Source organism: Pungitius pungitius, chromosome 16 (assembly GCF_949316345.1).
Source record: "Pungitius pungitius chromosome 16, fPunPun2.1, whole genome shotgun sequence".
Lineage (NCBI taxonomy): Eukaryota > Metazoa > Chordata > Actinopteri > Perciformes > Gasterosteidae > Pungitius > Pungitius pungitius.
The window spans coordinates 8,475,770-8,488,134 of NC_084915.1; the positions used below are offsets into that span (position 1 = coordinate 8,475,770).

Sequence of the window (12,365 nt, forward strand, 5' to 3'; positions counted from 1 at the left end):
ATGATAACAAATGTGGATTTATTCATTTTGACTCATCCTTGTTGCAGCTTTTGAGCCAGGTTTTAGCAATATACTGACTTTTTAAATGCTGTACTTCAAGTATTTTTATAATATCTGTCATGACTTTTCGGACGTACTGATTTTTGATATACTATTTTTGTATTACTTTTTTGAAAAACGATTCTATGACTTCTTGTTCATAAGAGAAAAATGAATGAAATTCTGAATAAATCTGATCATTTGCTCACATGTATTTGTATCTCACTGGAACTCATTCAGTAAAATACATGTTAACATTGTGAATTTCTCCATTTCCAAGGGTTTGAATAAATCCTTCAACGTACAGATATGGACGTGAATGGGATTCCGTAGTAACATGAGAGAAAAGTCCAGTTTTTCAATTATTTGTGGAAGTCTTTATACTAAACAGTGTAGTAAAGTCTATAACCTGCATCAGAAAATGATTGTTAAATGACATCTTCCGTCCGTTAACACATTCTTTCATTTACAAATGATGAAAAGCGCAAAGGGTGAATATAAACCTGCTTTTATTAAGCAAATGTAATAAAATCCTTTGTACATGACCTCTCCGGGGAGGTTCATTGTGTCCATACATGCAACTCTCATAGTTGAGGTACTGTCACAAATGAACGGGAATAAACTAAAACAAACTGGATCAAATGTCATTGAAGGGCCGTTAAACTTAACCGGGGTCCACATCGAGTTGCACTTCGGTCAAACAATCACCAAATGCACATGCACTTTATCTGGGGAGAAAAGGATGTCGTACTACTCTTGATATATTAAACAAATGTAGGCGTATGTGGTTTGTAGCTTTTGTAGGATTTTTTCATTCCGTTTATAAAAAGTTAACTCGTACAAACAGACAAACGTTTCATTTGTAGCTCCTCCCTCGATGTACAGTTCACGTTCTGCCTAATGCATAGACACAGAAAGCTTATTACAACCAAAGAAGCTATGTGTGTTATTGTTTACCAAAATGTTTTCAGATTCACAGCTGCAGATACTGCATTTAACACGAGAACGTCTTCTAAGTGAGTACAAAGTGTAAACCATAAGCTCAGTTAAACCATTTGAATAATCTATCACCTAAAAAGGGGTCACTCTCATGGGCTCTAACAGATTTATGTTTTCATGTTTTTGATTCAACAACAATATGGCACTAAGTGACTGAAAGCCAACCCTTACTTCAATTAAAAAAAAGGTCTTGTTTCCAAATTGTGGCAGTTGGAAAAAGTGTCTTCTCACATGGTTGATTTGAACGAAGCGATGGAGTGAGTGCAGTCTGTCACCAGCTAAGCAGAGAACTCTTCATGTTAGCAATGTTTTCTGACTTAAACCAGGGGTACAATGTCACTTTAATTGATGCCATACCTAAGTGATTGATGCTTGTCCTAAATATTATGAAACTGAAAATAGTCATAGTAAAACGAGAAAAATGACTTTACTTCACTAAATATAACATTTATCCAACTTAAGATTCCACCACAGAAATATGCCTGTAAAGTATTAAAATGACTTAATAAGTACTACAGGATGTTTTGATCGCAAATCATGGCTTTTTTTCTTCTTCAACATAGAAAACAACTGAAATCACAACAGTTCATCTAATTGTCATTTGAAGCACTGTTTTGCCCTATAGTTCCACAAATCTTTTGTTTACATGATTTTTCCAGTGAATTCAATTTAGATTGCATTGCCATGACGCCGAAATGCTCCATAAGGCACTACAAGAGGCAAATCTTATGTTTCCAGAAGCAAAAGTCCTGTTGCAGCATTGCCCTCTGCTAGTGTGATGGGCCTCACGACCCCAATGAGCACTTTTGTCCGAGCGGATGACAGGGGAGGCCGTCGCCTCCAGGATGCCGGCCTCGGGGTGTCAGGGTCACACACAGTTGCTATTCCAAACCAGTAGGACTCAACATGTTTCACCTCTGCAAGAGAAAAGATGTGCAAAGGATGAGGATCAGATTCAAAAGCTGTCATTATACTTTATTTTAAAATATTTTTTATCATGTTCAGGCTGGTCAGCTCAAAAACACAAGTTCAACTACTGCCTTAGGAAAGTGTTGAATAATAAATTCTTAGTCATCTCATGAGCAAACCAGAGGGATGAATTTTACTCCGACCCACGCGTGGATTGAATTTTAATACCAACCGTTATCCCGCTCACTTTCTGTAATAAAAGTGTTCACTTCCTGCTCGATAATGGCGGACTGACGGTGCGTTGTGTTACTGCTGCCACTGTAGTGATGACGTGTGGATTATTGAAAGCTAAAAGAGAAGCTGTCTTCATGTCGTCTTATTGTTTGTTGGTAAATTTGTTCTCGCAAACTTCTTCGTCTTCTTTCTTCCTTCTATAAGCGTCTTTAAAGGAATTTATTATTACGGATTTGATTTGTTTCAAGTGGGACATCAATGGATTCTGGAACCAACATTAAGTTGTATTCAAAAAACAAATGATCCTCTGTTTAATGTATCTCTTTTATAATATATATATATAATCTATATAGTACTTACTGTTTCTTTAAGTGTGTAATAGATGAATGTATTTCCCCAAATTTACTTGAAATACTACGATTAAGATCCCCAATGTTTGAACTGACACAGACATGTAAAACAGCACGTACCCGTTAGATCTTAACACTCTCTGTCCCGTACACGTTGTAGCCTTCACGGTACGTGGCAAAATTCTGGGTGTTTGCCGGAGGGGCTGGCTTAAAGTCCTGGGCATTCTTTGCCAGCTTCAGTTTTTTGGTTTCTTGCCGTGACTTATAGCAGAACTCTATCAAAGCCACAGTCATTGCCAGGCCAAGCCCTCCGACCAGAATATAGAAGACTCCTGCCACGTTGCTCAGGCTTAGTGCACTTGTCTTGTCCTGGGGGAGGTAAGGACCACCGTTAAGACTTCTCAAACGGTCAGTCTGAGGCTGACATCAAACAACCCGTACACCCCGTACCAACACAATACACACCCCGCTACACTAGGACTACACAGTTACTCAGAGGAGGCCGCTGACCTACAAAACCCTCTGAGATACAGATGGGACTTGCTCCTCTCAAATCACTGCTACCCTTTGGAGCTGGGAAGGTGAATGTAGACAGCGTGGCTTTCTATCCTGCCTCACGGCCTCTTTACAACAGCCTGTCTAGAGGAAGGTGGTCGTGGTCGTACAGGTCTACAGATTAAAACCTTGAGTGACTATAGCTGCTCAACTAGAACACACTGCATTTGTACAATCAAAGAGGCAAACTGTGGAGGGGGGTGGGGGGTGAATTGAACCATTTTGCTGCTATTAAAAGCCAATCAGTGATATTAAAATTCATTTATGCAAGTTTTACCATTTGCATGCTAACCATCGGGGGCATTTGGTAATTCTGAAGGCAGTAAATAAAAAATGTCATATCTAAAAAGTCAATTGCAAAAACAACTTTACCTTAATTAAAGATGGAAAATAAAAAGTATCTTACGCTTAACACTCCAAGTACATGGCTTTTTAACACTATTTGACAACTTGTGCTCAGATAGTATTTAAAGGCCAGTATGGATGACGGATAAAGCTGAGTGGTTAATATACAGATAGCATTCAAATGATCAACTTCAGCAATAAACTCAATTTCAATAAATAGTGGGATGACAAAATAGCAGTATAATGGTTTCAATTCTATGATTCAACTTTTTCAAATTTGATGGTATGAATATAAATTGTGTGATCATGCTGCATTTTTAAAAAATCCTGATCTGTCTGAATGAAGTCATGTTAATGTCATGAATTATGATCAAAGTGTCACGAAATTAGAGTACGTTTAAAATATATCTAGTTTTCTATGTTTTCCACATGCTATTCAGATATATCCTGATCAATGTGTGGGAATAAATATGTATGTATACAAACATATATATATATACATACATATATGTGTATGTATATATATATATATATATATTATTATTTTTTTTTTGTTGGGATGTTTGCATATGAACATTTAGGTCAAAATGCACTTTTCAATCAGTATAAAAAGACCTGCAGCGACTGACCTTACTTCCAGAGTCCTTGGTTCCACATTCACCCTTATCGTACCACCATTTGTTTTTCAGCTTGTCTAAGATGCCTTGTTCACTGAGTTTCAATACTGCAAGGTTTACAGGAGTTCTTCACGTGGGAAATAACATAAATAACATTTTATTATGTTATTTTATGTTATTAAACTTTTAAAACTACTTTATACTGTACAAAGCGATAGAGTAGGGTCCTGGCCAACACATCACAGATAGCAAGCAACACTACAGTATATATAAATATATATTTGTAAATATATGACCTTTCATAATCCATGACTACCCTAGCATACCAGACCCCACCTGTATCGCTTTGAGTAATCGGCACACACTGATCACAAGAGGAGAAAAGATTTAAACTTGCAATATAAAGCAGCTGCTGCATAGCTTTCAAAGAAAAAAAGACAACACAGGCAGTAATTGCTGAGGGCCGTGTTGCTATGGGCGGCCTTTTTGATGTTAAGCAAGGTGGATCTAACAGGAACCCTTTCTTGAGTAACAGGCTAAATCATTTTTTTCATGTAAAAATCATTCCAATTTCATCAAAAGCTACAGGCTAATGTCTCACAAAATGCCCCGCACAGAGGAACAAGGCTTCAGGAGCTTTTGTTAGGAGCCAGATGAGGTCAAGACAATGTGGGTTTTAGAGTCTCTGAACCAAATCCCGGACGAGGGGAGTCATTTGGGTTATTTTGTTTTGCGAGACATTATGTTCAATTTTCTTGACAGACACATTTCCAGGCGTATTTCCTTTCAGAAGTAAGATCAGTGTGTGTAATCCAACATCATCAAATATATTGTATTCACCACTGTGTTATTTGAGTGTGCAAAATAATAAAAATGATGTTTTCTTATTATTTATACCAAAAATAAAAGTAAGACATGATGTTTGATGGATGATCTGCCATCCTGTTCTCCAATCAGAGTTCTTTGGAGGGCCAAATATTGAGGATTTCGTTGCTGTTTCAAGGTAGAGACTTCGATCCATGAATGAAAACATATCATCAAACGACAATTTATAAGATTCAGCCTCCTCAGTTCTGCACTATCTGCCTTTTTGGCAGAGAGGAGGGAGAGATTTGAGCACCAACTTGGATCTTCATGGCTGTTACGCTTAACGACTCAAACTCAATGCAGTCCGTCACACCAACTCTGGTAATGTATCATTTGGAAAATGAAAGACTTTGGATGCTGGTGACCCTGCCCCACAGCAGTGTGGGTTAGGGGGATTTACTCTACTGACTGGTGGTCAGATGAAGGTCTCCCATACACCACCAGGTGGTGGCCGTGGACTTCTAAGTAAAACACGGCTCATTCCAGGTTCACACTGTAGAAACACAAATATTTCTCTATTCCTTTTCTAATCTGAGAAACCTAAATAAAACAGAATGTTGTCCATATATATACAACATTATGCACAGAAACAAATGATAGCAGCAGTTGGGAGGTCGGTAATTTGATCAAAGTCTGAATTATATTTTGTAAAATAATGTAACATCTAAAATAGTACAACTCAAAATAACTGCCTTCATTTCTGAAGGAGATGTTAGAGAGAAATCAAAAGAGATTGTGTGTTAAAAACAAAAAAAGGTAGATACAGGGAGAACAATTTTAAAATCTCCATCTGTACCCCTTCCAAATATATTTGTAATGCAACATTTGAAAATGAAGGAATGTTGTGAAATGCAGAGAGATCAAACTAATATGTCTAACTTAACTAAAACTAACTTTGGTGACCTTATAAAATGTGATTTCCATCACAACAAACCTTTAAGAGAGATGTGTGATCTAAATATATATTCTCAGGCTGTTTGTCATAAGCTACTTAACTATAATCTATGAATCTCCAACTGTGAGGAAGAACAAGAGGTGGACCTAATATCAAGGACACTTGTGCTAATGCAATAAAATGCAGCATCTAGTGCTATAAATCTTACATTTGTACAAGTTTGATAAAATAATGATGTATATACATACACATGTATTGATTCACCTTCATGGTAATACTTTTTGTTATTGCTGTATTATAATAGCATGTCATGAGACCTGTAGGCTTCACAAAGTTGTAAGTTTAGACTCAACCTTGTCTCCATCTGATATAAATCACATTAAAACTCCCCCCCCCCCCTTTAGTCTGGCTGCAAAAGAAGAAAACAGCATCTAAAAACACATGACCACAAAGAATAATGCACATGAAAAAGAAAAAAAACACATGCACAATATTGAGGGCCCAATTAGAACATAAATCACATACTGTATGATGTTAAATGAAATAAACATCATGCAGTTTGAACAGAAACAGTTGTGTTTTGATGAAACAGTTCTAGATGGTTCTGTCTGGAGTTTTGTTTGGTTTCATTGATTTCTTGTGTACATACATTTGTGATTGCTGAATTTAATTTCAGCAGCCAAATAATAACATAACATTTATTGATTTAATGTTATGCCGTGGATGTCATATTTTCTCAGTGGTAGTTACATACAATATATTTCCATCTCATTGTGTAATTACTCACACCTGCATTTCTGAAAGTGAAATAAGGACATGAAATGTGGTAGTCAGTTAGTGACAGTGTTACACTGATCATTTACTCTCTCTTTAATCAAGGGATCGGGGCAAATTGCCAGAGAGAGGGGACAGCTTCTTTGTGTTATCCCACCGGTAGCATCCATGTCCTGCTCACTCAGGAATGGATGACTACAGTCGATATCAGCAAAGTTTCCCCCGTCGCTTCTCTCGCTATCTGCCATGTGCACTGTGGCCATTATGCAAGCTGGAGAGCAGAGGCAGAGATGGACCCACAGTGGAGGGCTATTATTGTGCCCTGAAATAAACATATCAGGGGCCTCATTTATAGAAAAAGTTGTACAACAGATTTGATTTGAAGAAGTTCTCGTCAAAAAAGTGTCCCAACTATCTGCAGAGCTGAGTTCTATATTGATGTAGAATGAGTGTAAAGTGTGCAGTAAAGGTTTGACAACAATAATAGTTTAAGCTTTTCTAAATTGCCACATTTAATGTGAGACTATGTGACTTTCTGTAGAGAAAAAATAGCACTTCTCCCTCTTACAAATTAAAAGTTACATTTTAAAGAAATGGATCCCAATGTTTGGTATTTGCTGTAACCTCATTTAGTCGGCTACGACCAGGAGATGATGGAGGCAATCTTTGAATAGTATGTGTGACTCACATGAGTTCCCTGATCTTACGATTAGCATTTGTCAAAAATAAACATTTTAACAAAAAAAAAATTAAAACAAGAAGTAAAACACATCAGAAATCGTAACGCACAATCGTCCTGTAATGGTCACTTGTTGCCACAGTGCATGCTATCAAAATCTACATTGTCCAACTTTAAGGTCGGAATGCATCTTTACATATTCACACCAGTTTTTTTTTTCAATTCAAATCGTCTTGTACAAATGGAGCCCCTGGTAATATCTTACACTCTATTACTGCAGGGTTTACCAGGTCAGGGTGGCCATGGATAGACTTTGACTGGCCTTGGATAAAGACCAACCAAAGGTTCTGTCTTACGCTGGATTTCGATGACAGGATGTTGGACAAAAAAGTGTGGACCGTTAGTTGTCAGTCTGTCATTAGAATTCTCACGTTCGCCTGCGATGCTTAGTCCCCTCAAGACAACGCTGTTTCCCGTGCCTGCCCTAACACCCAGGCGGCGGATTGCAGAGGTCATAAGGTATATTGTTTGCTTTGGAGACTGTCTGCTTATTGACTAAAGGTATAAGAAACGTACATTGACCTGTAGGGATAAAAAGCAGAGGGAAAGAAAGGTTTCTGTCTTTTATAACTACAGGCCAAAACTATAATTACTCTGCCACAAAGGAAAAACTAAGCGCTTAATAGTCTGACCTTCTTCTGTTCTACTTCTGCACTTTGCTTTATCTCTTGCTACTTTGCTTTTTCTTCCTCTATTAGCCAAGTAAAGGGTTCCCACTTGATCACTGTTGCACAAATGTATAATCAAACCTATTCACCTGCAACTCATTATCAGGTATTTAGGTCCAGACACTACAGTCAGTGTGACGCCAGCCTTGCCGATTACTCTGTTCTAGGATACCCGACTTTGGTGACATTGAGGCTGACCTTAGAGTCACCTCCCCCGCTGCCGCACTCTCCCTTGTCGTACCACCATTTGTTTTTCAATTTGTCCAAGAGGCCTTGCTCATTCAGTTTTAACACTGCCAGGTTAACAGCATTTCTTGAAACGATAAAACATAGCTTGTAAGAAAATGAACAGGTCCGTGAGAAATCTAATATAGAATATTAGTAAAAAAAAAAAATAGTAATAAATATCAATGGTTCATAGGGGGAGCACGGAAGGGACAAATTGGTAAAGAATTTCACTGGTGTTGGAAGGTAAGAAGAATTGTTACAGCAAAGAACATGTTAAATATTAGAGAGGTGGCATGGAGGGTCACGTTGCTTGTAACTGAAGTGTGCGGGATGGGGACATTCTGTCGTTGTTGAATTAGAAATAGGAACATCCAGCATGCAGCTCAACATTCATCACAACTGACAGAGCAGCATTGTAACTAGCAAAAAACAATGCGAAAGGGCACCACAGAAACCAGGAGAGAGGAAAGGGTGATGGGCAAAACAAACAAAGGTCGGGAAAGGTGACACACCGACATTCAAATGAATTAAGCGATAGTAAATAATATACCGACAACCCTTAAGAGAGAGAAGGACACAAAGACACAAACCAGATAGATAGAGAGGACAGAACAGAAAACGTCTCAGCGTGTTGATTAAACTCATAATACTGTTCACTCATTGATGCACTTGGGAGAAAAAAAAAGGACAATTAAGGAGTGAGTAAGAAGAGAATGGCAAAAGGAAACATCAGGGTAGGTGGAATACTATAACAACATGGAAGACATTGTTATATTATCCCACCCACCCTAATGCAGAGCCTTTAGGTGTGGCCACACCATAGCCCTTAGAATCGAGGTTGCCGCCCACTTTCATGGTGTCACATGGTTTCCGCTGCTCTATGTACTCGTTCATTGTGGATTCGAGTAGAAAGGCGAACTTGCCCTTCGACTTTCGTACTCTGGCAACCCCGTCTGGTGTTGTTTTGGCAAATACTGAGGGTTCGGCTGATTTCATGTACGACCACATTTTCTCATAAACTGCTATTTTGGAGCGCTGCATTTTAGGGCACAGAGAGAAGACACAAACAGTTTAGTTATGCACTTCAAAACGACAACAACCAGTATAACATGTATAATGAGGAAGGGCTCATTTTGGAAAACATTAAAATGAGAAGATTGATACCACTTTCACGTGTAGAGTGGTATCAATCTTCTCATCTACCCCACAGAACGAAAGAGAACAGAGACATTTTCCAAAGTGTCAGCCTGATTCTTTAAAGCCCCTCTGGGTCATATGGCAGGTAACCTCTGCTGGTGCTGCACTTCCTGGCCGCGCCCCCCGTCCACAATGACCAAAGCGCCAGATTGGGGCGTGGCCAGAAGTGAATGGACAGGTTTCTGCACCTTCTGATTCTTAAATGAATAAATCAAAATCAAATGAAATTGCGGCACTGGGCTCTTTGCCAGCAGCCTGAAGTCTGACAATCTGGCATCTCAGTGGAAGCAAAGCGAAGGCCATGTTTCATATCAATATGCACCGGCAGAAGTGACCTCCTCCTCCTCAGTTTGTGTACATACCAGCAGGTCACAGCTGGAGTCATAATTATCATGGTTTCATTTCCATATAAATACACTATGTCATCAGTTCAATCAATTTGACTACTGAGCTTTAGCAATACTTTAATCTGTGTGATTTGAATAAAAAATATTGTTGTTTTTTTCATATCTTATGATGCTAATTATAACATATAACCACCTGGGCGGGTTGTTTTTTTTTGTTTCTTTAAGAAAAGCAGTTGACGGATTATGTTCACAGTTTTCACAATTGTATCCAAGCGACATCAGAAATAAGAAAAAGAATGTCAAGCCAAAAAAAGATGAGCAAAACCAAAGATCTAGCAGCTCCATTACCGGTAAATACACGTGATGTTAAGGGAAACCACAGGGTTTGTCTTATTGGTCGACAGTGACGGCACTTTCTTTAACGCGTTAGACCTGTGCGCTCCACGAGCGATGGATTCACCTGTGGCCCAGAGAGCTGCCAGCTGGAGCAGCTGCAGACGCGCACGCAGCGAAGCGCTGCTCCCCAAAAAATGCTGCTAAAAATGGCCCGCGAGAAGCTGATTGCCCGTCGCCGGGGAGCCGGAGAACACGGCTGTCTACAGAAGAGGGAAAGAACAGCAAGGCTGCAGTAAACTGGGCTAGGATGACCTTCTGCAGAGCAGCTCGGCGGGGGGGGGGGGGGGGGGGAGGCGCCTCGGAGGAAATTTGGAGGGGAAAGTTTTCATATTTTTGTCTTCAAGGGGATGCTTGTCTTGTCGGGACCGTGACACGCAGGTCCGTTATCGCCCGGGGAGAAATGTTGTGAAAGCGCACCTGAGGTCGGACCTCCAGAATTCTCAAAAGATAATCGGGTCATCGGATCACTCATGATCTTATATATTTCTCATCGAGAACAAACAGTGTATTTGTAATATCATAATATTATTATTAATAAAATATTGTATATGTATTGTCCTTGATAACGGAATACAGAAATGCAGCACATGACTGGTTTCATCCAGATTGTGGGTTCACATCTGGGAGGTGAAAACATCAGGGCGGAGGGACAGTCCAAGTCGTCCTGGTGGTGTGTGCGTCTGTGTGCGTCTGTGTCGTGTAAATAATTCACCGGGGTTGTAGTGGATTGTGGGCTTGGGCTAGTAAGTGATTCATTCTTGACATATGCACGATTTCAGTTCAGTTGCGGCTCTGTGTAAACACTCCTAACATGACGGTGATGGGTAACGACAGGCCTGGCCACTGTGTCAATATAATTCCCTCTACAGCAGTCACAACTAAACAAAGACAAATTATTTCAATAAATCAATTGATATTAATGACGATCATTTCACTGACAAATGGGGCGAAGGGAGGAACGAGGGTTTATTGCCCCTCATCATTCTGGAAATAAACTGTTCTCGACTCAAACTCTTCCAGCTACCAGTTTGTGTGTCTGCGGCTGACTGGAGGGGCTGCGAGTGATTCATGGCCCTCCTTGTGCGTCTGTCACGCTGTCACCCAGATACGGAGACGACAGGCCAAACAAAGCATGCGCAATCTTTCTGCTGTTTTATTTTCGTCCGCACGCGATTCTTCGTTAGGTGCATGATGAAGTATGTGATTAAAACTAATGTACTGAATGTTCACCATCAGTGAAAACAAATGAATAATGTAAATAACAGCGTGGCTCATTTAGCAGCATCGCTGTGACGCTGCTTGAAATGATCACAAACGCACTTTGTTGTTGGGAAGTAAACAAGCTACTTGTTACTCCTGTTATAACATCATACCATGTCAACCCTTCCACCTCTCTATGGACATACACACACACACAGTGCTGCACCCAAACACAATGATCCTAATACGCTGGCTGAAAGTCATTTTAAAAGCCGGTGGGATTTGGCATCGCAGAGCTTCAGAGGTGCTGATGATTCTGAACTAACTGCTGCTTCCTATTCCTTGTCCAGACGTGACGGTACTGATCGTTGAAGACAACCGCCGAGAGGGCAAAGGGGCATTTTCTTTGATCGTGAACCAGATATGATTCTTAGCAGATATCTGTGGTACTTAGCAGTTGAGTAAAAATATAATTCAAGGCTTTGTAGTACAGGGCTTTCTCAAAACCAGCGAATAATACAAAGGAGCTTGTTGCTTATCACCGTGTTTCATGTGTACGGAGGAAGCTGTGTGGTGTTCTTTAAAGATTATCTTCCTTATAAACGATTCACAGCCTCTATTAAGCATTGGCTTTCAATCTCCATGATTTAAATAATGTTGGCTCAGAATGGCAACATTTCCCTGTCTGGAGGAAGAAAGGCATGGATGGAGCATATCTCAGGGTGAAATCACGACACGTCTGTCAGTTAGCTTTCTAGGCTCTTTTAAGACTTTTGACAAATCACAGCCTGCCAAATACTATGTGGATGAGCACGTCCAGGGAAGCGTGTGGAGCTGCTTTTAATGCAAAGTTTACCCAGAAGCCGGATGAAAAAAATGATATATATGATGATATAACATATTTATATATGATTGGGTATTTCACGGCCGCTGCATGTGCCGATCTCATGAAATATCTTTTGTCACCCAAACAACATTAAGTTGATGATGAATAGAAAAGTCTGGT

At 39.7% G+C, this 12,365-nt stretch overlaps 1 protein-coding gene across 4 annotated transcripts in view; it reads right to left on the reverse strand.

Moving 5' to 3' along the window:
* Positions 1 to 531: 531 nt before the first annotated feature.
* Positions 532 to 12,365, reverse strand: part of LOC119215124 (glutamate receptor 3-like) — a 56,151-nt gene continuing 44,317 nt past the window's right edge. The window contains exons 13-16 of one of the 4 annotated variants that reach the window (XM_037466987.2): positions 9,007 to 9,254; positions 8,190 to 8,304; positions 2,652 to 2,900; positions 532 to 1,955 (exon numbers count right to left, since the gene is read on the reverse strand). In XM_037466987.2, the coding sequence (XP_037322884.1) occupies positions 2,655 to 2,900; positions 8,190 to 8,304; positions 9,007 to 9,254 (609 nt within the window). In that variant the 3' untranslated portion in view covers positions 532 to 1,955; positions 2,652 to 2,654. Of the gene's footprint in view, positions 1,956 to 2,651; positions 4,176 to 8,189; positions 8,305 to 9,006; positions 9,255 to 12,365 lie in introns of those variants that run through there. The other 3 variants (XM_037466986.2, XR_005120017.2, XM_037466988.2) reach the window with 3 other exon arrangements.